The sequence below is a fragment of the Dendrobates tinctorius genome, unplaced genomic scaffold, assembly GCF_039654945.1.
Source record: "Dendrobates tinctorius isolate UK_male_01 unplaced genomic scaffold, ASM3965494v1 ptg000250l, whole genome shotgun sequence".
Taxonomy (NCBI): domain Eukaryota; kingdom Metazoa; phylum Chordata; class Amphibia; order Anura; family Dendrobatidae; genus Dendrobates; species Dendrobates tinctorius.
Window position 1 is genome coordinate 2,302,428 of NW_027361917.1, and position 24,282 is coordinate 2,326,709.

The 24,282-nt window shown below is 45.6% G+C and overlaps 1 protein-coding gene across 1 annotated transcript in view; it reads right to left on the reverse strand.

The window, feature by feature from the left end:
• Positions 1-603: 603 nt before the first annotated feature.
• XRN2 (5'-3' exoribonuclease 2) overlaps positions 604-24,282 on the reverse strand; it is a 140,420-nt gene continuing 116,741 nt past the window's right edge. Inside the window, exons 24-30 of the mRNA XM_073557405.1 lie at positions 18,481-18,537; positions 18,327-18,395; positions 17,000-17,134; positions 16,784-16,917; positions 3,326-3,389; positions 1,754-1,853; positions 604-1,324 (exon numbers count right to left, since the gene is read on the reverse strand). Of these exons, the coding sequence (XP_073413506.1) occupies positions 1,262-1,324; positions 1,754-1,853; positions 3,326-3,389; positions 16,784-16,917; positions 17,000-17,134; positions 18,327-18,395; positions 18,481-18,537 (622 nt within the window). The 3' untranslated portion in view covers positions 604-1,261. The remainder of the gene's footprint in view (positions 1,325-1,753; positions 1,854-3,325; positions 3,390-16,783; positions 16,918-16,999; positions 17,135-18,326; positions 18,396-18,480; positions 18,538-24,282) is intronic.

The following is a 24,282-nucleotide window of genomic DNA, read 5'->3' on the forward strand; positions in this document are numbered from 1 at the left end:
ACACAGACCAAAACATATAGGAAGGCAGCACTCCAAGTTGGGGTGTTGCCTTCTAATGTTTTGGTCTAGATATGGCAAGTATGGGATATTGCTGAGGAGGCCCGGGCACCCGCCATGGTGGTATTGTGCTGTTCCATTTTTTTCTATTTATGCATAATATATATATATATATATATATATATATATATACATACACACACACATGCATATTTTACACTCACACACATATATACACATAAAAACATACACACATACATATATTATACATACATATATTATATATATATATATATATATATATATATATATATATATATATATATATATTACACACAGGTGTGTCTTATTCATGTATAACGTCCTCTAGACTAATTTGACTATATGAATAAAGTTATTCATTTCACCTTGAAAATTTTAGGGGAGCAGGAAAACTATAAATTGAATTAATTGCTCACTGATAATCATTTATAGCCCCACCATGCAGGCTAGCAATATGTTCCTAATACATTATGTTCCTGGCAATGTGGCCCATCACAAAGGGCATGGCTGAAACTGTGCAGATGCAAATAAAAACTATACCAGAGATGAGTGTAGGCTCATAAGTATTAGGAAAGTATAGGTTTATTGATTGTGAAAGTAGGATTGCCGATTTAGTATTTTGAGCGATACAGGTAAATAATGGCTACAATTTCACTACTTTTAAAAGCACAATTATCCTTTTTTCCCTTTTGCCATTTATTGGATTAGCGGCTAAATACAAGTTTAAGGTTCTGATATTTAAAAAAAAAAAATTAATTGAAATAAAAAAAGGTTTAAAAAAAATAGCATGACACTAGGAAATAACAAAACAAGACGTCTACAATGTTCATGTCTTTATAAAATCATTTTGGAACAAAACAAAATGTAGGAGGCATTGACATTGGGTATGCATAATTCTTTGAAATATTGTAGACATCAATGGACAGTTAAAAAAAAAAAAAAAAAAAAAAAAAAAAAAATTAAAAATGTCTTCAAAACTGGAAACTAGAATCTTCTAAACATCTCCACGATGCTCTGTCTCTCATAGGTCAGAACACTGCCAAGTAGTGTGACCAGCAAGACGTTTAAAAATGCCTTTTTTCTTTAAAAGACATTGAATTAGATACAATATAATCAATTATAAACTACCTGCACAAAATAAAATCACATTTACACAGTATGTTTAATAAGTTGTATCAAACAGTCTACCAGCAAAAAAAAAAAAAAAAAGAAAATTAAAAAATTATTTCCGGCCATATCTTCCTTGCTGATGCGGCATTTGGTAATTTCTCCCTTGGTTGTAATTCTGAAAAACACAAAAAATATATATATATAAAAAAAAAAAAGTTTGTTTACAGGATTAAACTACAGAAAAGTAAAAAAGCTTTATTGAGACATGCCGAATGCCAAAAATGATTTCATAACAAAAGCGACGACATGGAGCGACGACATGGAACTAATCAGAAGTTAAAATACGCTCAGGACAACTCTAAACAGGATGGAAAGAAGGGAGATTTCTCTGACAAGAATTGCCATTGTCCAATAAACACAATAGAAACTGCAAACAGGGCAACTACTAATTTAATTAATTTCTAAAAGTGGTGAAAAAAAATATTTTGTCACTGGGAGAAGCCATGCAATAAAAGAAAAAACGATAATGTAGGTAACATTTACGTTGATTAATTATAACCCGTAGGACAGGCCAAACTGCAGCCCTATTCAAGAGCTAATTTACCTGCTGGTTCCGGTCATCTCTGTGTCGTTGGTAGTAATTGCTTGGTCCACCGAGCGGATTTTGATATGGTTGGTGCATATTCTGCATGAGTCCATAATTTCTTAAAAATACATATATAAAAAATGGGTCAGTCAAAAAACACTTTCTAATGTAAAAAAAAACACCTAAATTTGTTCATTAGTGCTTTTTTTCCCCCAGAAATTGCTAACATAGTGCTTTTGTTCAGTTCAGTGGTGCGCGCTCTTCCTTCTGAACACTAGATTTCCAAGTCAAAGTGCATTATCCAAAGGGTAAACATAAGCAACGCAGGAGAATGCTTTGTTTTCTGAAAGTCCAAACCTTCTAAGGCTCGCCATTCTTTCCACTTAATTGCAGATTGCAAATGAATTCTTACAGCAAAGAATTTGAATCTAGGGTAGGGTCCTTATCAGAATTTTTTTTTGTTCCCATCCATTATTCTGTGCAATATGTCACAAGGTCTGACCAGTAAAAAGAAGAAGAAAAAAAAAACCTAAGTTCTATTGATGTGGTTTTCAATTGACCGCCGTGACCTAGCAACATCAGCACTAATTGGCATGGGCTGACATTTTGTATACAGTTTATATGGTAACACAAATTTAACATCCATTATGATCTAGAAGGGCACCCCATATTACTAGCTGCAACAAATGTTTTAATTGCCTCGGTGTAGCAAACCGATTCACAAGTCCTTGGTGAACTTGTACCTGCGTTTGTGAAAACAAACTAGACCAGTCCATATACACGGGTGTAGGAGAACTGAAAACTCGGCATTGAAATAAAGCTCTGGCTTGTCTGGAAGATTGCCACCAAAAAGGAAAACAATGTAGCACTAAAGGTAAGCGTTATATGGGTAGTGTTGCTTGTAGCTATGTAACACTAAGAAACTTGCCACAGTCCGACTTGTATTTATTTCTTCATATAGATTAAAGTGAGTTCATTAGAAGTTTTACAATGGATGCAGACAAGTAGGGGCCTTTACAAACTTCTGTGTTTTGTCAGGGAACATATGTATAACATCCCTCATTATTAAACCACGTCACATTCTTTCCATTGCGCGGTACTTATTAGCCTGTGGATTCTATAATCCTTCCAGACCCTTCTTCTGCTTTTAATTCAGTAGAGTCTTAAGTAGTTAAAGAAACTGTTTTCAGTGGCAACTAATAACTACTGACCTACAGTGACACTGGCCTACAATGGGCTTGTCAGCCTTGAAAAAGTGGGACCAAAGAAGTTGATTAGTACTTCAAGAGGTCTGTAGCAAGAATCAATAGCGGGTCTGTGCTAACACGGCTATTCCAACATGGAGCTTATAAAGTGGAACATCATTAGTTATGCCTCATTAATTTCCAGGCAGCTTCTGAAAAGAAATTTGTTTAGCCTACCCTACAACCCAAATCTTTGTTCAGTTCCAAAACTTTGCAAGGAGATAAAGGCAAGCGATGGATATCAGACTACTGGGAGTCATTTTCTTGGGCAGTCTGTGGCAAAGCGCTCAATCGGAAGCCAATGTTTTGACAGATCTTTTCGCTAAAAGTGCTGCATGAATCTTACCTTTGTTGCGGCGGCTGGCTATAAAGCGGCGGGCGCATGGACCAAGAATTTGATGCACTGGGGTCTATAGGGAATGAAAATCAATTTTTAGTAGAAATCACACATTAATGAATGATAGAAGCTAAGAACAAATTTGTGCCCCCTCCACGTGGCGAGACATTTTCATCCCCTCACCTACGAAAAAGCACCCCTTTATGCATGTTCAAGATTAGTAAGAAAGTCTCATCCTTTACAGTACAACTTAGAATATTAAGATTTATTCCGGAAACAGTCTGGGAAAGGTTGAGGAAATGGTGTCATATTTAATACGGGAAGAGAGAGGGGGAGAGGCGCACCAAGGCCTTTTTCCACCAAACTAAAATCAGTTGTTTTTCCTAAAGACCAGTATGAAGATCGTGATCTACAAGACATTTAGGGAAGTTGCTTCGGTTTCATTTGTAGAATACAGTGCAAGGAATTTTTGGTTCAGATATAAATCATCTTCCAGCAGACAGTGCGTGTATGTGAGCTGAAGGACCACCCACCCTTTTCCTTTGTTTCCAACAATACTACAGTAGAGACTCAGCCACAACAAAACAGGCAATTAGATGGATGCTCTTCTTCTAGACAAGCGTGGCCAGTGCACAGCATGAAAGGCTTCTAATCAATAGATACTCATTCAGTACACAGCACTCCAGAAATTGTGGAGCTTGCAAATCTTTGGCTTTCTGTGAGATCATCATTGTTTAAGTGAGACCTAATTATAAAAGGCCGAGCCAAGTATTTTCTTCAGCCCTAATCGATAGTCATTCTGGCCTTATGAAGTATAGAATAGAATAGAATATTGTCGATTTGCGAGCAAATACATCTGTATATTTATATCTCAGTATATACACGCACATATTGTTTCCTCTCCCCATTAATTTTGGAAATGTTAAGAAATTCTTAAGCATCCATATACATTAGATAGCAGTCTGCTGAATGATCGATTGATCAACAGCCATGTCCCCCAACTCGCCCATATACAGGAACCCTCAGCAGAACGCTTGTGTGTCTTTGATAAGAAGTGCCGAGGAAGTATTTTAGCTCCTGGAGAACAATATAATTGGCCTTTGGAAATCCAAAAGGCCAGATCCTTCACTCCCTTGACATCTATTGTGGTAGTATTCGGGAAAACACAAATACACAGATTGTTGACCAATGTTGCTGATACAGGTAGGTTCTGCAAATTCTAAGCGAATATGTATAGGGGCGTTATTGCACATCAAAGTCGATCTAGACAGATTTCTGCCCATAAGCGAGTGCTGATCTACTATATACACAAGTCGATCCAGGGCATGTTCATTGGCATATTCACATGGGCTGACCTAACTGTATGAGGACAGAATGATCGTTGCATACATGTTGTCAACAGTGATGTACTCCAGTCTACAATGATTCAATGGGACACAGGAACTCAGCATTTTGCTAGTTCAACAAAATGCTGTTTAAAAAAAGCCATCCGGAAGCCATAGGGAGAGACCCGACTAGATCAACTCAACCCCTAGCCGATTTCTTCCCACCCTGCAATAGGCGATTGACAGGTCTCTCCCCATCTACATGGTTCTTATTTTTCAGTTCTTCCCCCGCGGAATTAGAATATAATGTTCTCAATCCAATCTCTCTGGTCATAAACTAAACCCAGGCTGAGACAGAAGGGTCACTTTATATTTAATTTTATCCATTAGCACAGTGGTCCCCAACCTTTCTGACCTTGAGAGCCACATTCAGCTTAGACAGAGGGTTGCGAGCCACATTCAGCACAGAGGGTCGCGGGCCACATCCAGCTCCCAACCCCTTCAAAGTAGTGTCAACCAAAGCCCCCATTACAGATATAATCATAACCAAAGCTTTTCCATAGAAATCACTCCAAAGCAGTACACTGAGATCCAGGGGTTTCCACAATACCCCCATTCATTATTCTCCCATCCAGCACTCTCATCAAACTCACATCCAGCTTTGAACATGTCCTCTAACAGGTAGTACCATCCTCCTTACTTACATTATCTCTAAACCCCAAGACAGTATTTGTGCATCCAGATCTGCTCTACTGTGCTGGACTACTCACAAAATTCACCACTTTGAGATGTACTCTTCCTACCTGTTTTCTAGACCTGGAGCTAATGCACCAAGCTGGCAGACAGCTGCGAGCCATAATTCATGGGACCGCGAGCCACATGTGGCTCCCGAGCTACAGGTTGAGGACCCCTGCATTAGCAATATACCACAGTACACAAACCTTTTATATAACACTAACAAATTTCAATATCAGCTTAGAAATGTGAACTCCCTCACTAAGCTGCATATCCCAAGAGGTTTGTAGCAGGATCACTGGAGCAATGACAAAAATTGGCCATCAATATTGGCTGACAGGAGGAAGCACCTTCTTATTTGGCAGAAGACTACCAGATCAAATTAACAAAAGAAACCAAGAGGGATGCATTAAGGCTTCTTTTTTTATGTTTTGCTGCTTCTCTGAAAGCAAAGCAAAAATTGAGGAAGTTTACATTTCCCAAAAATGCAAACCAGACAGTAAGCCGCCATAATGCAGATTTTTTTTTTTTAATTTTGCAGTATGGGCTGAACAAATAACCGGAAACAGTTTTACATATTTACAAGTGCATATTAATAGAGCAATCTCTTATAGAGATATTTCATATGCTGAACTCAAGCCATGAATGTATCTGATGAGACTAAACAGCACTTATAAAAATATACATACCTCAGGCAGACAAAGGGGATGTGTAATACTGACGCTAAAGCCCAGATGACAACAAACTATAAACTAAAAGCTCCAAACAGCTACTCAAGAGTGTTTAGCTAATCATCTCAGCAATCAAAGACGAGACTTCATGTTTACTGATTGCACTAATCAAAATCGCTCGCATACTCGGCTAACTGACAAGTTTACTGAGTGCAATGAAAGAAAGTCAGAAATCAGATCCTCTGGTTTGCATAAACTACATCTGCCATTCACTGAGAGCAGTAGCAGACTGTACTTGACTCCTGCAAGTTATCAGCATACAGCCAATTATTCATCAGCTGAAAATTGGCACATCAATGTCAAATCAAAGAAAAGCAGAAAGGAACACCCACCTCGGCCACTTGAAAGAGGTGGCTGTTTGATTGACCGCACTGCCCTGCTCTACAGTAATGTCACTTTGTGCGTGTACCAGACTGTGATCCCATAAATATAAGGAACACATTTTATGCTCCTTTTCTTCCAAGACACGGTTACACGTCAATCTAGTTCTCATTCAGTATCGCAGCTGGAGCAATGCAATTTCCATTAAGATATCCTTTCATATACAGATAAGCCGACACGGTCAGAACTTTGTGTCTTCTTCAGAGTTTAACCGATGTTCTGCTTTAGTGCTGCCAATTTCTACTAGCCAAATGTACATTGTTTATCTAGGACTAGAAGTCAAATGGACTACCAGACACCTTGGCAACATTGTACCACGCAAATATTAGCACAAAATGACTGTTCAAACCAAGCACAATCGTGGCCAAACCATCCAGGTCACTCACATTCCCACCCACTTGTCCCACCCTTGGCTGGGATAGCTGGAGAAGTAGGCGATATAGTGATTTGAAGGGTTTGGTCACGCAGATGGTGTATAGCGTGTGCCTGGTTTCATCAGTCATTTAGTGAAGATAGTGTCCCTTTAAAACGTTAACCTTTTTCATTGTCACAGTGTTGAAAAAATAGATATGTTTATCAAGTTCTACACTTATCACCAATAAACATACAATACTTTGGAGTGTGAAAACCTTAAGGCTATGTGCGCACGTTGAGTATTTGCTTGCAGAAATATCTGCAAGGTTTCTGCATCCTTTGGCAGGAAAAACACTGCTGCAAACATCCGCGTTTTTGCCATGCTTTTGTACAGCAATGAAGGCTTTTTTGAGCTAATATCTTAGTTACTCATCGATAACAGTGTTTCTCGGAACCCATGACAGCACCACGGAGAGAGGGGTCCGCCCATCAAGGACAGGAACCTACAGATAAAAGGGCGGCACCTCTCCTCCACCCCCAGTTGGTTACAGAGCATCAGAGGGTCTCAAGGTTAGTTAACAACAAAAGTATATACATAACATTATAATATCATATATTATAGAGAAGCAACGTGTCTAACAAACCACTCTATACATATTAACTCGTGCTCACCGCACACGTGAAAGGGGAGGAATAAGCGGGTGCTGTCATGGGTTCCGAGAAACACCGTTATCGGTGAGTAACTAAGCTATTCTCTCTCACCCATGACAGCACCACGGAGAGAATTTCAGAGATTGGTAGCTTAGGGAGGGACCACCGCCTGAAGGACCCTTCTCCCAAAGGTCAGGTCAGACGCAGAGGCTAGATCTAGGCGATAGTGCTTGAAAAAGGTAGGTGGTGTTGACCAGGTGGCCGCCTTACAGATCTGCTCTATTGATACCTCTGATTATTTCTGCCCATGAGGTTGCCATTGCTCTTGTAGAGTGGGCTTTTAAACCTTCCGGGATGGTATTCCCACTGGATGAGTACGCCAGGGCAATCGCATCCCTTATCCACCTTGCTAGGGTACTCTTGGATGCCTTGAGCCCCTTCCGAGGTCCCTGGAAACACACAAAGAGAAACCCTTCCTTCCTACATCCCTTAGTGGCCTCTAGGTACTGGACTAGGCACCTCTTCACATGTAGAGTGTGAAATTTCTCCTCCCCCCTATTCTTAGGGTCTGGGCAGAAGGAAGGAAGGACTACCTCTTGTGACCTATAAAAGTGTGTTGACACCTTAGGTAGGTATGCCGGGTCAGGTCTTAATATGACTATCGTCCAGGATTTTAGTGAATGGGGATATCGCTGACAAGGCTTGAATGTCACTCACTCTGCGAGCGGATGTTAGGGCCACTAATAGTATCGTTTTTAACGATAAGGTTTTCAGGGGAGCTGACTGAATGGGCTTGAATGGGGGTTCTGTTAGGGCAGACAGTACTATGTTTAGATCCCATGATGGTATCTTCTGCGTGGTTATTGGTCTAGACCTGGCTGCGGCCCTCATAAATCGTGTTACCCAAGGGTCGCCTGCCACATCCTGATTATAAATGGCACCTAGAGCCGCTACCTGTACCTTCAGTGTATTAGTCGCCAGCCCCTGTTCTAACCCCTTTTGCAGGAATTCAAGGATTTTATCAATTTGTATGCCATCCTGAACCTTTACCCCGGAGCTGGATAGAAATTTTCTCCACGTTCTACCATAGGCCCTGGTTGTAACCGGTTTCCTACTTTTTTGTAACGTGGAAACTAGATTTTCTGAGAACCCTTTCCCCCTCAGCAGTGCCCTTTCAAATTCCATGCTGTTAAATGGAGGTTCACTGCTCGAGGGTGTAGCACGGGACCTTGAGACAGAAGGTCGGGAGATCTGGTAGAACCCAGGGGTCGGTTACTGACATCATTCTCAGCCATGAAAACCAAGTTCTTTTTGGCCAAAAGGGGGCAATCAATATCATTCGTGCCCTGTCTTCTCTGACTTTTCTTATTACCGCCACAATGAGAATGGGCGGCGGAAAGGCATACATTAGGCCCTGTGTCCATGGAAGCATAAACGCATCCAGGGTCCGAGGACTCCCCTTGGGATCTAGGGAACAGAATGCCTCCACTTTTCTGTTCTTGTGGTCGGCAAACAAATCTATGTCCAGGGTCCCCCCACATTTTTACGATCTTCCGAAAAATGGACTGTTTTAGCACCCACTCTCCTTGATGTAGCTGGGTGCAACTCAGAAAGTCTGTCTGGTTCTCTGCTCCCCGTATGTGTAGTGCCGATAGGGATAGTAGATTTCCCTCGGCCAGCTTGAGTATTTCGGATGATGTGTCCATTAGTGTCCTGGACCTTGTTCCCTCCTGGTGATTTATGTAAGCCACCGTCACTGTTGTCCAAAAATATGCGGACATCATGGCCTTTTAATACTGGTAGAAAGTGTTTTAGGGCGTAGCCTACTGCCAGCAGTTCTTTTTGGTTTGAGGAGGCTTTTATTTCCTGACCCCCCCATTCCGCCTGAGCCACCCTGTTGCTCATGTGTGCTCCCCATCCCACGGGACTGGCATCTGTGGTGATTATGTGTGAGATATTTGTCACCCAGGGAATCCCTTTGGACAGGTTGTCTCTCTTCCCCCACCAGGCTAGGGAACGAATAGTTTCTGAGTCTAGTGTGACGAAGCCTTCCAAGTGACCTCCTGATCTCGACTGGTTGCTCAACACATCCCATTGGAGATTTCTCATGTGTATTTGCGCCCACTGGACCGCCGGCAGGCATGCAGAGAGGGACCCTAACAGAGACAATGCTTTTCTTAGCGTCATGGAAGGGTTCTGTGTTGCTCTTGCTACCATGTGAGCAATCCTCTCCTTTTTTTGATCTGGTAGGTAACACTCCTGGATGTTTGAATCCAGTGTCAGGCCTAGGAACTCCTGGATTTTCCTGGGCTCCAGTCTTGATTTTTTTTTAGGTGTTAGGAGCCATCCGAGGTCTTTTAGAGTGCTCATCACTCTGTCCCTCTGTTCCCGGCATTTTTGGGCTGAGTTGCTCGCTATTAAAAAGTCGTCCAGATATGGGACTATTAGAACATCTTGTTCTCTTAGGTGAGCCATCATCTCTGCCACTAGTTTCGTGAAAACTTGCGGGGCTATCGAGATCCCAAATGGCAGAGCCCTGTACTGAAATTCTCTTATTTCGCCTGCTATAGAGACTGCCAGTCTGAGGTACTGTCTGGAGTCTTTGTGAATGGGGACATGATAGTAGGCATCGCTGAGGTCCAATACCACCATAAAACCAGGGCTGTGGAGTCGGTAAGCCAAACCTGCGACTCAGACTCCTCAATTTCCCTTACACCGACTCCGACTCCAACTCCGACTCCACGACTACGACTCCCACACATATTGCTTATATTTAAGTGAAAAATTTATTGTAGTACAATGTGAACCTCAGACATTTAATCATTTTTATGATCCAATAATCAAGATATTTAGATAGAACAGAATATATATTGGTGTACTACCCGGTTTTCATTCTTTTTGGTACAGATACGATATGGATAGACAGATATGGATAAATGGATAGATAGAGCAGATTTCTAATCTGCTTTTGCTATTGAAAACATTATCTATGAGCTCAAAAACCTTTCAGGTGATGCGGTTTTTTAAAAAGATGATCAGCTTTTGCAGCTGAAAAACGTATCCTCAAAAAACACAGGAAAAACGCTGTGTGTGAATGTAGCCTTAGATCAGGAATAGAACAGCCATTTATAGGACATTTCATAACTTTCCCAAACTCCTATGAAAAAATATTCAGCACATCCTGCATTGAATTACTGTACCCAATTTATTATATATTTTAGGAGTCGGAGTCGGTCCATTTTATACCGACTCCAACTCCACCAAAATGAGCACCGACTCCGACTCCACGACTCCGACTCCACAGCCCTGCATAAACCACTGTGGAAAGAGAATTCTGATGGTCGACTTGATCGACTCCATTTTGAATTTTTCGTTTTTGACGTAATCGTTCAGTCTTTTTAAATTTATAATTGTCCGGAAGGTCCCGTCTGGTTTGGTTATTAGGCAGAGAGGCGAGTAGAATCCTCTGCCTTTCTCCTGCGTGGGAACCTCCTGGAGGACCTTTTTTGTTCAAAAGGCTTAGGACCTCTTTTTCGAGGGCTTCTTGTTCTTTTTTTGATGATCTTATCGGGGATCACTATATATTTTCGAGGTGGGAGAGAGAGGAAGTCTATCCTTAACCCTGATCTTATCAGATTTAGTAGCCAAGGGTTGTTTGATATTTTCGTCCAGGCTGGGAGAAAAAACCTTAGCCTCCCTCCCACCCTGGGCAAACAGTCACTTAGAGGGCTTTTTGTCCCGGGACAAGTTACCAAAGAAGAACCCCCTGTCCCTTCTTCTATCGTCCCACTTCTGCTCTCGGGGGTCTCCTCTGAAAGAATTTTTTGTTACGAAAAGACCGTTTAAAGCCTGTGGGGCCTATCTTTAGAAAACCCTTCTTTTTGTCTCCCGCTTTCTCAAGGATGTCATCCAACGTCTCTCCAAACAGGAATTTCCCTTCACAGGGAATGGCGCATAACTTCATTTTAGTTTGTAAGTCTCCAGGCCAACATTTTAGCCACAGCGTTCTTCGGGCTGCATTTGATAGGGCTGCCGTTTTGGATGACAACCTTACCGAATCCGCCGAAGAGTCAGCCAAGAAGGCTGCCGCACCCCTTATCATAGGAATGGATTCTAGGATCTTTTCCCTGGGTGTACCCTCCCTTAGCTGCTTCTCTAGTTGGTCTACCCACACCATGAGAGCTCTGGAGGTACAGGTTGCCGCTACCGCTGGCCTAATATTTCCTCCTGCTGATTCCCAGGTGCCCTTGAGCAGGGTATCCGCCTTTTTGTCTAATGGGTCCTTCAGAGTACCCATATCCTCAAAGGGGAGTGCAAATTTCTTTGAAGCCTTGGCGACCGCCACATCCAGCTTGGGGGCTTTGTCCCAGGACGTGGAAGCTTCCTCATCAAACGGGTATTTTCTCTTTAGGGAGGGAACCGTGGAGATTTTCCTATCCGGTCTCTCCCATTCTTTTTTTATGTGGCCCTGTACGTTCTCATTTAACAGAAACACTCTCCTTCTCTTTTGGCCCAGTCCCCCGAACATTATGTCCTGGACTGATCTATTGGGCCGGGGAACTTCCACCCCCATGGTGGGCCTTACTGTCTTTACTAACGCATCGACTTCATCCAGGGGGAAACAATGGCGACCCTCTGTTTCCTCATCAGAGGATGACGAGTCGGTGTCTGAAGTGTGGGAGGTCACTTCCCCTGATGTTGAGATCTCCGACTAGGATCCTATTACCGTTTCCCTCTTTCTTCCCCTCCCTTTCCGTTTTAAAGATGAAAGGGCACTCTGAACCTCCCAACGGATTACTGCTCTTAGGTCTGAGGCGCAATCCGGGGTTTCGTCACAGAGAAGCTCCTGTATGCAGGAGTCGCAGAGTTTTTTATCCCAGGAAGCTGGTAACGGGCTTTTACAGGTGGGGCATTCCCTGTTCTCCGTTTTTTCTTTCTTCTTTCCCTAATAAGGGAAGTCTATTATAACGGGGAACATTCACGAAGATCACTTACCCCCTATGCGCGGTTGCAGGTACCGGTTCTGGAGGTGGAATCAGATCCCTCACTGGGCGATCCACGTCAGGTGACTTGATCCTCGCAGTCGATTTACTTTGCTGCGTGGAGTGACTACTGGACCGGCTCTCATGCCCGTCCTTTTCTTTTTGCCGGCGATGGTGATGTTGCCTATGTTGTTGCTGCTGCTGCTGTTTCGGCTGCTGCATTGACTGCTGCTCTTGCTGGTCGCTATCCTCCATGCTAATGGGACGCTTCCAGCGTGTAGCATCTCCGTGCTCCTCTTTTTATATCTCCCGGCGATGACGTCACCTGCTCCTCCCAGCCTGCACCGCTGTGCCCCGGGGAGCGCTGACCGCGGGGACCCGGAAGTCTCGTTTCATTTCCGGGGCAGCACCATCTTGGTACACCTCTGTACCACGGCGCTGCCCGCGTGTGCCGGTGTCCCCCAGCCCCATCCTCCTCTCCGGAGCGGCGGCTCGGTCCTCGCCCGCCCGCTCACCCTGACCAGCCCATCAGCTGCAGCGGTGGCGGCTTCAGGAACTGACCCCGCCACGACAGGGGCCTCCCCGCTGCTGGATTACGGACAGGACGGCCCTGGACTCTTCCTGCGTTCTCCGGTAAGCTGCTGCCGCCGCTGCTTCCAGTTCCACGGGTCATCCGTCAAGGACAGGAACCCAACTGGGGGCGGAGGAGAGGTGCTGCCCTTTTATCTGTAGGTTCCTGTCCTTGATGGGCGGACCCCCTCTCTCCGTGGTGCTGTCATGGGTGAGAGAGAAATAAAGATATTTAAAAAAACACTTTTGTGAAGTAATTTCTTGGTTCAACACCACCTTTTTCATGCTAATGCAGTGTGGCATCAGAGTAATGGGATTAGGGCTTGGTGTCAGCAGCCGTCATGAACGCCTAGCCCTAGGCTTAGTAATGAAAAGGTGTCAGCCCGACACCCTCATTACTAAGCCGATAAGTAAACACAAACCACACACATTGTCACCAGCCTATGTAGGAAAGTTAACAGAATGAACATACTTAGGCTGTAACCAGACAGCATAAGTTAATAAAAAAAAAAAAAAAAAAAAAAAATTCCGTGGGCTTCCGTATAATTTTAATAACCAGCAGAGGGAAAGCTAATGGCTGATGTTAATATTCTGGGAAGGAGCCAATAGCCATAAAGGTTCCCAGGCTATTAATATCCATAAAGGTTCCCAGGCTATTAATATCAGCTCACAGCTGTTTGCTTAGCCTTTACTGGCTAGTTTACAGGGGGACCCCAGAAAAAAAAAAAATTGACATAGGGTCCCCCTATAAGATCTAACTAGCAAAGGCTAGGCAGACCGCTGCGGGCTGATATGAATAGCCTAGGACAGGGCCATGGATATTGGCCCCTCCCAGACTAAAAAGATCAGCTTTCAGCCACCCCAGAAAAGGAGCATCTATAAGATGCGCCAAATCCGGCACTAGCCTCGCTCTTCCCACTTTCCCTGTAGCGGTGGCAAGTGGGGTTCATATCTGTGGTGTGGATGTCACCTTTGTAATGTTGGGTTACATCAAGCCCACAGGTTAGAAATGGGAGAGGCGTCTATAAGACACCTATCCATTAGTAATCCCATAGTGATATTGTATAAAAACACAGACACCCAGAATAAAGTCCTTTACTTATAATAATGACAGACTCCTTTAATAATCTTAATTAAACCATACTCACCGAATGCCTAATCCACCAAAGCCAACGTCTCCTGCAACAAAAATAAAATAAACCACAATATTCCTCACTTGTCCGCAGAAGATAATGTCCCACGACGATCCTGATCACTTTGAGAGCAGTCACATCAGTGATTTGACTGCTCTTAAAGACAGCCGGCAATACTCTGACAGCAGGTAATCGCTCACGCAGTGTATAGCACTGAGCTGTCGTGAGAGAAATCACCGAAGTTAATCAGTTAATCAGCTCCGGTGATCTCCATTACGGCACCACTGCTGCGTGGGAAAGTTCTCGCGCAGCGGTGCCGTAAGTGGGAGCACCAGAGCTGATGAACTCCGGTGAACTCAGTGATACACTGACAGGAGGTAATAACTCACGCAGTGTATCGCCGGCGACCAGGAAGAGCGGTCACATCTCCCGATGTGACTGTTCTACATGTGAGATCGCCGTGGGACACTCAGGATTACGTGGACTACGGTGGACAATTAAGCATATGTTGGTTTATTATTTTACATTACTTCTATGAGACGAGGGCATCGGGGATTTGGCATTAGGCGAGTATAATGGGTTTTTATTTTTATGTGAATGTGTATATCTTTTTTTTTTAAACTGTGAGCACAGGCGCCGGCAGATGAGACTAAGTCTCCCATCAGCAGCAACTGCTGTCACTACAGCAGATATAGCCTGATGGGAGCAGTAGTCTCATCGGCCCACGCCTGCTGACCTGTGGTAAGCTTTTTTACCGCAGGTCACCACTGCGGGTTGCAGTCACAGCTACGGGATCACGTTGACATCTGACAGCATGATCTTGCAGCGCTCTGACCAACGGTCTTACCGGCGGTAGTGGTACCGCCGATAAGAACTACTACGCCAGTGTATCCCACACTGTCACACAGATGACAGCATGGGAAGCATCATAGGAAGCCAATAAAACGCAAAACAAACTAAGCAAATCTGCAAATATTTTTTTATACCTGCGTTTTTGCTGCGGATTTGACTGACTTAATTGAAGTCAATGGGTCAAAACGCTGCAGAAACGAAAAAAGATTTGACATGCTGCAGAAAAAAAACACACTGTAAGTACTTAGGGAAAATTACTGCTCATGTGCGCAACACTTCAGGATTGTCATTGAATAAGCTTGCATAACGATTCCATAGAGTTTTTGGCCCATTTCCGCAAGGAAGACGCATCAAAAATGCACTGTGGGCACATCGCCTTAGAGGTAAGCTGCATATGGTGGCTCTAGCCAGTATGGAAGAGGTTATGATTAAAGGGGATTCCTAGTCTGTAAAAGATATGCTACCATATTCCTATTTTGTAATGGATATGTTATTTTAGGATTGGTGAGAGTTTGCTTTCTAAAACGCCAAGTAGTGCATAAAAAAAGAAGAGGCCGCAGTGCTTTCACCATTTCCCTACACAGCGGTAATCACAGCCACTTCCACTCACTTGAGCAGTGATTGTTTCCCTGGACAGTAGGCCGCCAACACATCTCTGTGCCCGAAAACATTTACAGGCCCCAACATCATGAGGGTCCCAGATATTGTACGCCCATGAATCATAATGTGAGAGCAATCCAAGAGAAATATCAGACATACAATACTGAACAATCCAGAAATGATAGTGGTACTTGGTTAGCTCATCACATACCGATATTCAGAAATGCACCAGGCTGATGTCACCTGTTTGCATGGACTATGGCCTTTAACGCCACGCTCACACATTCAGTATTAGGTCTGCATTTTACATCAGTATTTCTAAGCCGAAACCAGGCGTGGAACACTGAACAAATACTGACTGCGTCAACGTGGCCTAATGGTAATTTCAAGGGCATTTCTAATACATGAGGGGAAAAACATGACAATCTGTTTATCATAGTCTGCATAAATTATACCTTGACTCATTACAAAGAGCTAATTAAAAAAGTAACTACTACTTATTAGTAAACATAGCAAGACAGACCAAATGATAAAATCTTTTAGACAGGTGACAAAGTTATTTCTGTATATTCAGCACTTAAGTGTTGGGCGACCCGCCTGATTTATTATTATGAGTGTGACCAATAGGGAGTAAGCTAACATGGTGCACTCCATGTACCTGTATGACTGGCACTTTATACAAGTCTCATCGGTGTAAGCTTGTAATAAGCATGCACCCCCTCTACTCCCACTTATACATGGTAGGTGTCTGAGTGGTAGTTCAAGCATTATGTAGGTATTGTAACCAGGTACTGGCAATTTCTGTGGGTGTGGTGCTTTCATCCCTCTCTCCAGATGCCATTAATCAGAGCTGTAGCGAGACTGTTGCTAGACGAGCCGCTGAGCTGTCATTAGCAGTGTCTGGGATAGAGGAGTGAACGAGCACACCTCATAAAAAAGTCTGAAGAAACACCCAGTTGGACTGCAAGCAGAAATTTCACATACTGCGTTCCAAAAGAAACAAATGCGAGTATCTATGCAATGGAGCGACACAGGGCAAAATGGAAAACAGCATCAGAATCAGGGACACTCAGCGATGTTCACAAGATATTTAGCTTAATGTTTTGAGCAAGTGACATGACCTCCAAGATTGAAAGCAAAACCCTGAACTTACTTTGCATTAAGTTGGGAATCTGCTGGTGATGGCTGGGCATTCTATAAGCATTTACAGGATTGTAAATATTAGGTGGCGGAGCATTGCTGTACTGTCCACCTCTTGGAGCTCCTCTGGTCTGTGGCATCACATGGCTTGAAATATAAAAGCAAGTCAAAATGTCAAACGTTGCAACAACCCTAATGGTAAATAAAATGGAACAATGCAGCCACGTACCCCAATGTTCGAAAAGCCGACTGATCCAGGTGGGCTGGCTTTCTGTCTCGATTGAAACCTATCTGTGGCTTCCAAGGTCTGCCATTATTATTCGTTTTCTCCCAATCTCCTGGTTTTAATGTAGCCGATGGCTTTCTACATGACCAGGTGAAGAATAGAATTTAGTTCTGACAAAATAGCAACATTTTCTTCATTCCTTTCTTCTTTAAAGGGAATCTGTCAGGTGATGTGTGTAGAATAGTAATGGTATCCTGAAGCGAGGCTTGGGCAGCCCTTTCGGGATATGTAACTTATTACTGTATGTGGCCCCATTGTGGGGCACGAGACAATAAGTCTGGAGAAGATGTACACCAATAAGAACTACCACATGCCCACAGAGAAGAGAAAATTTGATACAATATTACAAAATAATAATAATAATGGAAATGATTAATGCATATTTACACCCTCCCCATCATAATCCCGCCCACCTCTGCCAGCCAGCATCATTGATTGGATGCAGTGGATCCCATCATAATCCTCAGACTATAAGTCACTTGTGTGGGCACATCTGGAATATGGGATCCAGTTTTGGGCTCCACACTTTAAAGGGAATCTGTCGCCCCTCGGGACGTACATGACCTATTAACATGGGCATACAGATAGTAGAAATGTTACACTAGTCCTACCCGTATGCCTCATATTAATGGTCTTGAGAAATGTTATATTATGTCCTAATGCTGATTTCTTCTAGGCTCCGGGGCGTGCAGTGCTGTAAGAAATCCCTGCCTCATTACAATAATACCCACCTCCCATCAGCGTCAGTTACGGCCCCAAAATCCTGCGCCCTACACTCCCCTAGAATATATAACTCATCCTATCTTCTATGGGAGCTGCATTCAGGGATCTTCTGTGCAGGCGAGACACTGACCTCTGGGTGTGCGGGCCGATAATATGCTCTCCCCACTTCCTCCCTGCACAGTCATCGCTAGGAACTATGTGTACATAGCGATGACTATGCTGGGAGGAAATGGGGAGAGCACCTTATCGGCGTGCACACCAGAGGTCAATGGAGCGCAAGTCGCCGAAAGATCCCTGAATACAGTGCCCATAGAAGGTAAGATGAGGTATGTATTTCTGAGGACGCGCAGGATTCCGGGGTCAGTACTGTAACGCTTAAATTGCTGGCGCGCGACAATAAATTTGGCACTTAGAGCAATACAAGGGTGCCACGTACAGTAATAAAAGCTACATATCCTGAAAGGGCTGCCCAAACCCTACTTCAGGACACTATTACTATACCACACACAAGTCACTTGACATATTCCCTTTAACCAGGTTTACTTACTTGGCTCCTTGTAAAACCACAGCTTTGAAAACAAAACCATCTTCAAATTGCGGGTCTTTAAATTTGATGCTAAATTAAACAAAAATACAATCATATGGATGCCAGGAGCATTTCAACATTCTTACATGCACATGCATGATCTTAAAATACACACCTAATTGCATAATTTTGTGTTAAATTCCTTAACATAGGCACGGGAGACTCCACAATCCTATAACGAAAAAATAAGGGCAGTCAGTCTGAATTACTGCAAAAACTCTAATATATTAATACGCATTCAAATGGTAATGAAATTTTACCTCCAAACTAAATATAAAATATTCAGTATATACAACAGTATCAAAATTTCAGATTAAGGCCAAATTTACACAATTTATTTTTACTCATATGAAGAAAAAAAAATCTCTCTCCTGGATCCATATTTCATCAGTTTTTGGTCTATGCGATTTTATTTTTTTCCATCACTGATGTGTCTCTTTTTTTGGCAAAAAAAAAATAAAAAAAAACTGATGGATGCCTCTGCATCTTCTAGCAACCAGTGACAAATTGACAGCACAAGTTTGCAACCGAGATGCTATCGATGTGCTGTAGTTTATTTTCACTGACCCAATTTCTTGAATCGGTAAGTTTGCCCCACATATCAGTCCCAAGTAGAATAAAACAGGATTTTTGGGTTGCTTACCGTAAAATCTGTTTCTCGGAGCCTTCATTGGGGGACACAGAGACCATGGGTGTATGCTGCTGCCACTAGGAGGCTGACACTATGCACAAAAAAAGGTTAGCTCCTCCTCCGCAGTGTACACCCCACCGACCGGCAGGAAGTTCCTCAGTTAGTGAGAAAGCAGTAGGAGAAGTAACAGAATAGATTGAAAACAGAACAGACAACTCAAACCAACCAACATAATAACAAAGAGTTGTAGAACATGGGAGGGTGCTGTGTCCCCCAATGAAGGCTCCGAGAAACAGATTTTACGGTAAGCAACCCAAAAATCCTGTTTTCTCGTTCGCCTTATTGGGGGACACAGAGACCATGGGACGTCCCAAAGCAGTCCCTGGGGTGGGAAAAACAAACTTCCATCAGGCCAGCGGACTCACTACCGCAGCCTGCAGGATCCTTCTACCTAGGCTGGCATCTGCCGAAGCGTAGGTATGGACCTTGTAGAATTTTACAAACGTGTGAACCGATGACCAGGTTGCAGCTTCGTAAAGCTGCAGCGCGGAAGCTCTGTGACGTACCACCTAGGAGGCACCCACTGCCCGGGTAGAGTGCGCTCTAATTCCCGGAAGAACCACTCGTTGTTTGACCCGGTAGGCCTCCAAAATTGCCGATCTGATCCAGCGAGCAATAGTAGCTTTGGAGGCCGGGTGACCTTTCCGCGCCCCATCTGGAATGATGAAGAAAGAATCTGTCTTCCGCAAGAAGTCATCCTAGTTAGGTAGACATTCATCGCCCTGACCAAGTCCAGCTTGTTCAAGGACCGCTCCCGAGGGTGAGCTGGACCCGGACAAAAGGACGGGAGAACAATGTCCTCATTCAGGTGGAAAGTGGACACAATCTTAGGAAGGAAAGAGGGCGGAGGCCGCAGAACTACCTTGTCCTGGTAGAATACCAAGAGAGCGGCAAGAGAGGGCCGCCAATTCCGACGCGCGCCGGATGGAGGTGATGGCTGCCAGAAAGGCTACTTTCCACGAAAGGAGAGAAAGGGAAACATCCCAGAGAGGTTTAAAGGAAGGACCTTGCAGAACCTCGAGAACCAGATTAAGATCCCATGGATCTACGGGCGCTCGGTACGGAGGAACCATGTGAGCCACACCTTGACGGAAGGTTTTAACCTGAGGACGGGAGCCGTCTTCCGAAATAAAATGGACAGCGCCGACACTTGACCCTTTAAAGAGCTGAGGGCAAGGCCCGCATCCAGCTCCGCTTGAAGGAACGCCAGGACAGAAGGGAGCGAAAAAACACATGGGCGGAATGTCATTGATCCCGCACCAAGTGAAATAGTTCTTCCAAGAATGGCAATAAATCTTGGAAGACGATGGCTTCCTGGCTCAGATCATGGTATGAATAACTCGATCGGAAAATCCTGATCGTTGCAAAACCTCGGCCTCAACAGCCACGCCGTTAAATTGAGCGGCCGAGAATTGGGGTGGCAAATCGGACCTTGAGACAGCAGATCTGCTCAGTCTGGAAGCTTCCAGAGGGCGTCCGCGAGAAGGTTGGCGATGTCCGCGAACCAATCCCTACTGGGCCAATTCGGGACGAAGAGGAGGACTGAAATTCCTTCCGCCTTGATTTTCTTCAGCCGCCTGGGAAGAAGAGGCAGGGGAGGAAACCGGTAGGGGAGCTCGAACTGTGACCAAGGAATGGCCAGAGCATTGGCGCCCACCACGAGAGGATCTCGAGCCCTGGATACAAACTGTGGAACTTTTCTGTTGAGGCGAGAAGCTAGCAGATCTACGTCCGGGGTTCCCCACGACGGCAAGTTGAAGAAATACTTCCGGATGTAGGGACCACTCTCCCGCTGCGAGATCCTCGCGGCTGAGAAATCGGCGGCCCAATTGTCCACGCCGGGAATGTGTACCGCGGATATTGCCGGGACTGAAGCCTCCGCCCAATGAAGAATCTTGGACATTTTTGCCAGGGCTGAGACACTCCGCGTCCCTCCCTGGCGTGTGACATATGCCACCACCATGGCATTGTCTGTCTGAATCCGGATAGGCAGTCCCCTGAGAAGTCTCTCCCAGTGAACGAGAGACAGATAAATCGCTTGTATCTCGAGGACGTTGAATGGCAGGGCTGACTCCTGAGTTGACCAACGACCCTGAACAGTGTGATTGCGGAACACTGCCCCCCCAGCCGAGGAGGGTGGCATCCGTTGTCACAATCTGCCAGTGAAAGGGGAGGAATGACCGTCCTAGGGAGATGAGAGGAGACGTCAGCCACCAATTGAGGGACTGCTTGACATGGTTTGAAAGACGAAATGGGCGATCCAGGGAAAGGACAGACCTGTTCCACCGGGATAGGATGGCGAGTTGGAGAGGTCTGGAGTGAAATTGGGCAAAGGGGACCGCCTCTGTTGCCGCCACCATCTTTCCCAGGACTTTGATGGTCGTCCGGAGAGATGGAAGTCTCATGAGCGGCCGCGATCGTACATCCCGTTGCAGGGAGCCAATTTTCTCTTGAGGGAGAAAAACCCTCGATAGACGAGTGTCGAACAATAGACCCAGAAACACAAGACGTTGTGTCGGGACAAGACAAGACTTCTTTTCGTAGATGAGCCACCCGAAATTGGTCAGGTAAGACTTTGGCGAGCTTGACGAAAGGATGGAGCATTGATCAGAATGTCGTCGAGGTACGGAAAAAGAACGAGACCTCTGATTCTCCACCAGGCCATCAACGCCGCCATGATCTCTGTAAATGCTCTGGGTGCGGTGGCAAGACCGAACGGCAGTGCACAAAATTGATAATGTTCCTGGCGAATCGCAGGAATTTCTGATGCCCGGAGAATATGGGAACATGTAGATAGGCATCTTGAATGTCTATTGAACACATGAACTCCTGCGTCTCCATGGAAGTGATTAACCGAAGAAACTCCATTCGGAAATGACGCAGTCGGGCTCTCCTGTTGAGTAATTTGAGGTCGAAGATGGGGCGAACTGTCCCGCCTTTGTTCGGCACCACGAACAGGTTTGAAGAAAACCCTGTGAAACGTCCTGATTCGGGAACGGGCACAATCATCCCGGAACTGAGGAGAGAGGCGATGGATGCAAGAACCCCGGAACTAAGGCTGGATCTTTTGGAGGACGGGACTCGAAGCGATCCCGTGGACGAGAAATGAACTCTATCTTGTACTCTGAAGATACAAGCTCCCTGACCCAAGCGTCCTCTACTGAGGCCAGCCAGGTATCCCTGAAGAAACGGAGTCGACCTCCCAATTGGGAGGGACCCTCGGGAGTTCGTTGACAGTCATGCTGGCATGGACCGTCCAGATCTGGACCTGGAGGGTCTGCCCTGGGAGGAGTGAGATCGCCAGGAGGGAGTGGGTCTGAAGGACACCGTCTTTCTATCCTGGCGTACCTGTGGTCTTTGTTGGTTAGAGAAGTTCTCTGTCGTATTGAAGCGGCGGTAAGCCCGAAAGGGCCGAAACTGACGCCTTGGCGGGGGTCTGCGAGGTTTGGACTGAGGGAGGAGAGAACTCGTGCCTCCAGTGGCGTCCTTAATAATCTGGTCCAGCTGGGACCCAAAGAGACGCGCTCCATGAATAGGCAGATTGGTAAGAGACTTTTTAGAAGACAAGTCCGCCTGCCAAGCCTTGAGCAAAATTGTACGTCGGATTGCCACAACGTTGCTTGACGCCTGAACAGCGCGAGACGCGGCATCCAAGGAAACAGAAAGCAGATAATCCCCTGCATGGGAAATCTGGTTGGCCAGATCGGTCAATTGCTCTGGTTGGGCCTTATCTAGGATGCCCTTACGGAGATCCTCTGCCCAAGTGGCTATGGCCTTTGCCACCCAAGATGAGGCAAAGACTGGACATAGCGCCGCTGCAGCCGCCGCGAATGCTGACTTTGCCAAGGATTCTATAATTCTATCATTAGAATCCTTTAGTGACGCTACACCTGAAAGCGGGAGAACCGTGTTATTAGAAAGTCTGGACACGGGTGCGTCCACCGACAGGGAAGCAGACAAGTTGTCAGAGAGCTCTTTAGCCAACGGATACAGCACGCCGAGACGCTTCCCTCTTTGAAATCGCCTGGACGGATTTTCTCTTTCCCTGGCAAGGATCTTGCCAAACTCAGAGTGGAAGGCGAATACCCTGGATGGTGTTTGTGCCCGTCTGAACGAAACCTCCTGATCTGAGGATTTCGCAGGGGAGTCAGATATTTCGAAGGTGTGGTTAATCGCAGCAATGAGGTTCTGTACCGTAACCTTCATGTCCGCGTCCTGGTCAGAATCCAGCTCTAAAATCCCTTCAGAGGACATATCCGAGAACGCTTCACCTGACTCGGGTGAGGAGGCACGGGAGGGCGACTGCTGGGAAGGACTAGGTGCCGATGAGAGACCAGGAGAGGATTCCAGCCGTGGATCCTGCCTGGGCCTTTCGCGGCATCTGCTAGCTGGCTCAGATGGAACGTCTTGCGACCTGCTGGACCCTGCAGAAGTGTCCAGGGGCAACTTATCAAGAACGGCCAACTAGGGACTGAGACACCCTGGTGAGGTCTGCCACAGATTGTGAAAGGGACGAGGCCCAGCCAGGAATGGGGGTTCGATTTCACGTGGCGCAGTAGATGGCTCCTGGACGGCATCCTGCTGAACGGGATTGCTGCAGTCCCGGCAGAGGGGAATTTGCGATTGCAAGAGGAGCATGCGAAAAAAATCTGCGGAAGTGCTGGAGGGTTGGCGGACAGCAATGCAGGGTAGGGTGTCAGTCTGCAGTTGCAGAACTACTCACGGTCCGGTGTCCCCGAAAGATGGCATCTGCTGTAGTCTCCGGCTGTCAGGCTGCAAAGATGGCGGCAGCCTGATGTGAGGAATCAAAAAGCGCGGTCTTTGTGTAAGAAGAAAGGCGGAGCTAGCCGCCTGCACCAGAGGGAAGAACCGCCTCCTCCCCCTTCCCAGCCACAAGACTAGAGAGGCGGTGGGAGGGCTTAGGAACGGGCGGGAGCGCAGCCGGCCTATGATAATGAACGGGGGGCGTGGCCGCGACGGGTGCAAAGGCCCAAACTGAAGCCGGGGACTAAATTTGACACGGCGGCCGCCTGTCAGCACAGGGCGGCGCGGAAGAATTGCGACGCAGCCGCGTCTGCCCCTAAAGGAGACGCCGCCATAGCCCTGCTCCCAGACGCAACCCTCACAAGAATACCGGCGGTGGGGTGAAGAAGGCCCGCACCGCCGCCGGGGCCAAAAAGGGATGCGACGACCGTCGGACGGCGCGAGCAGTGCGAGAATCTGCGG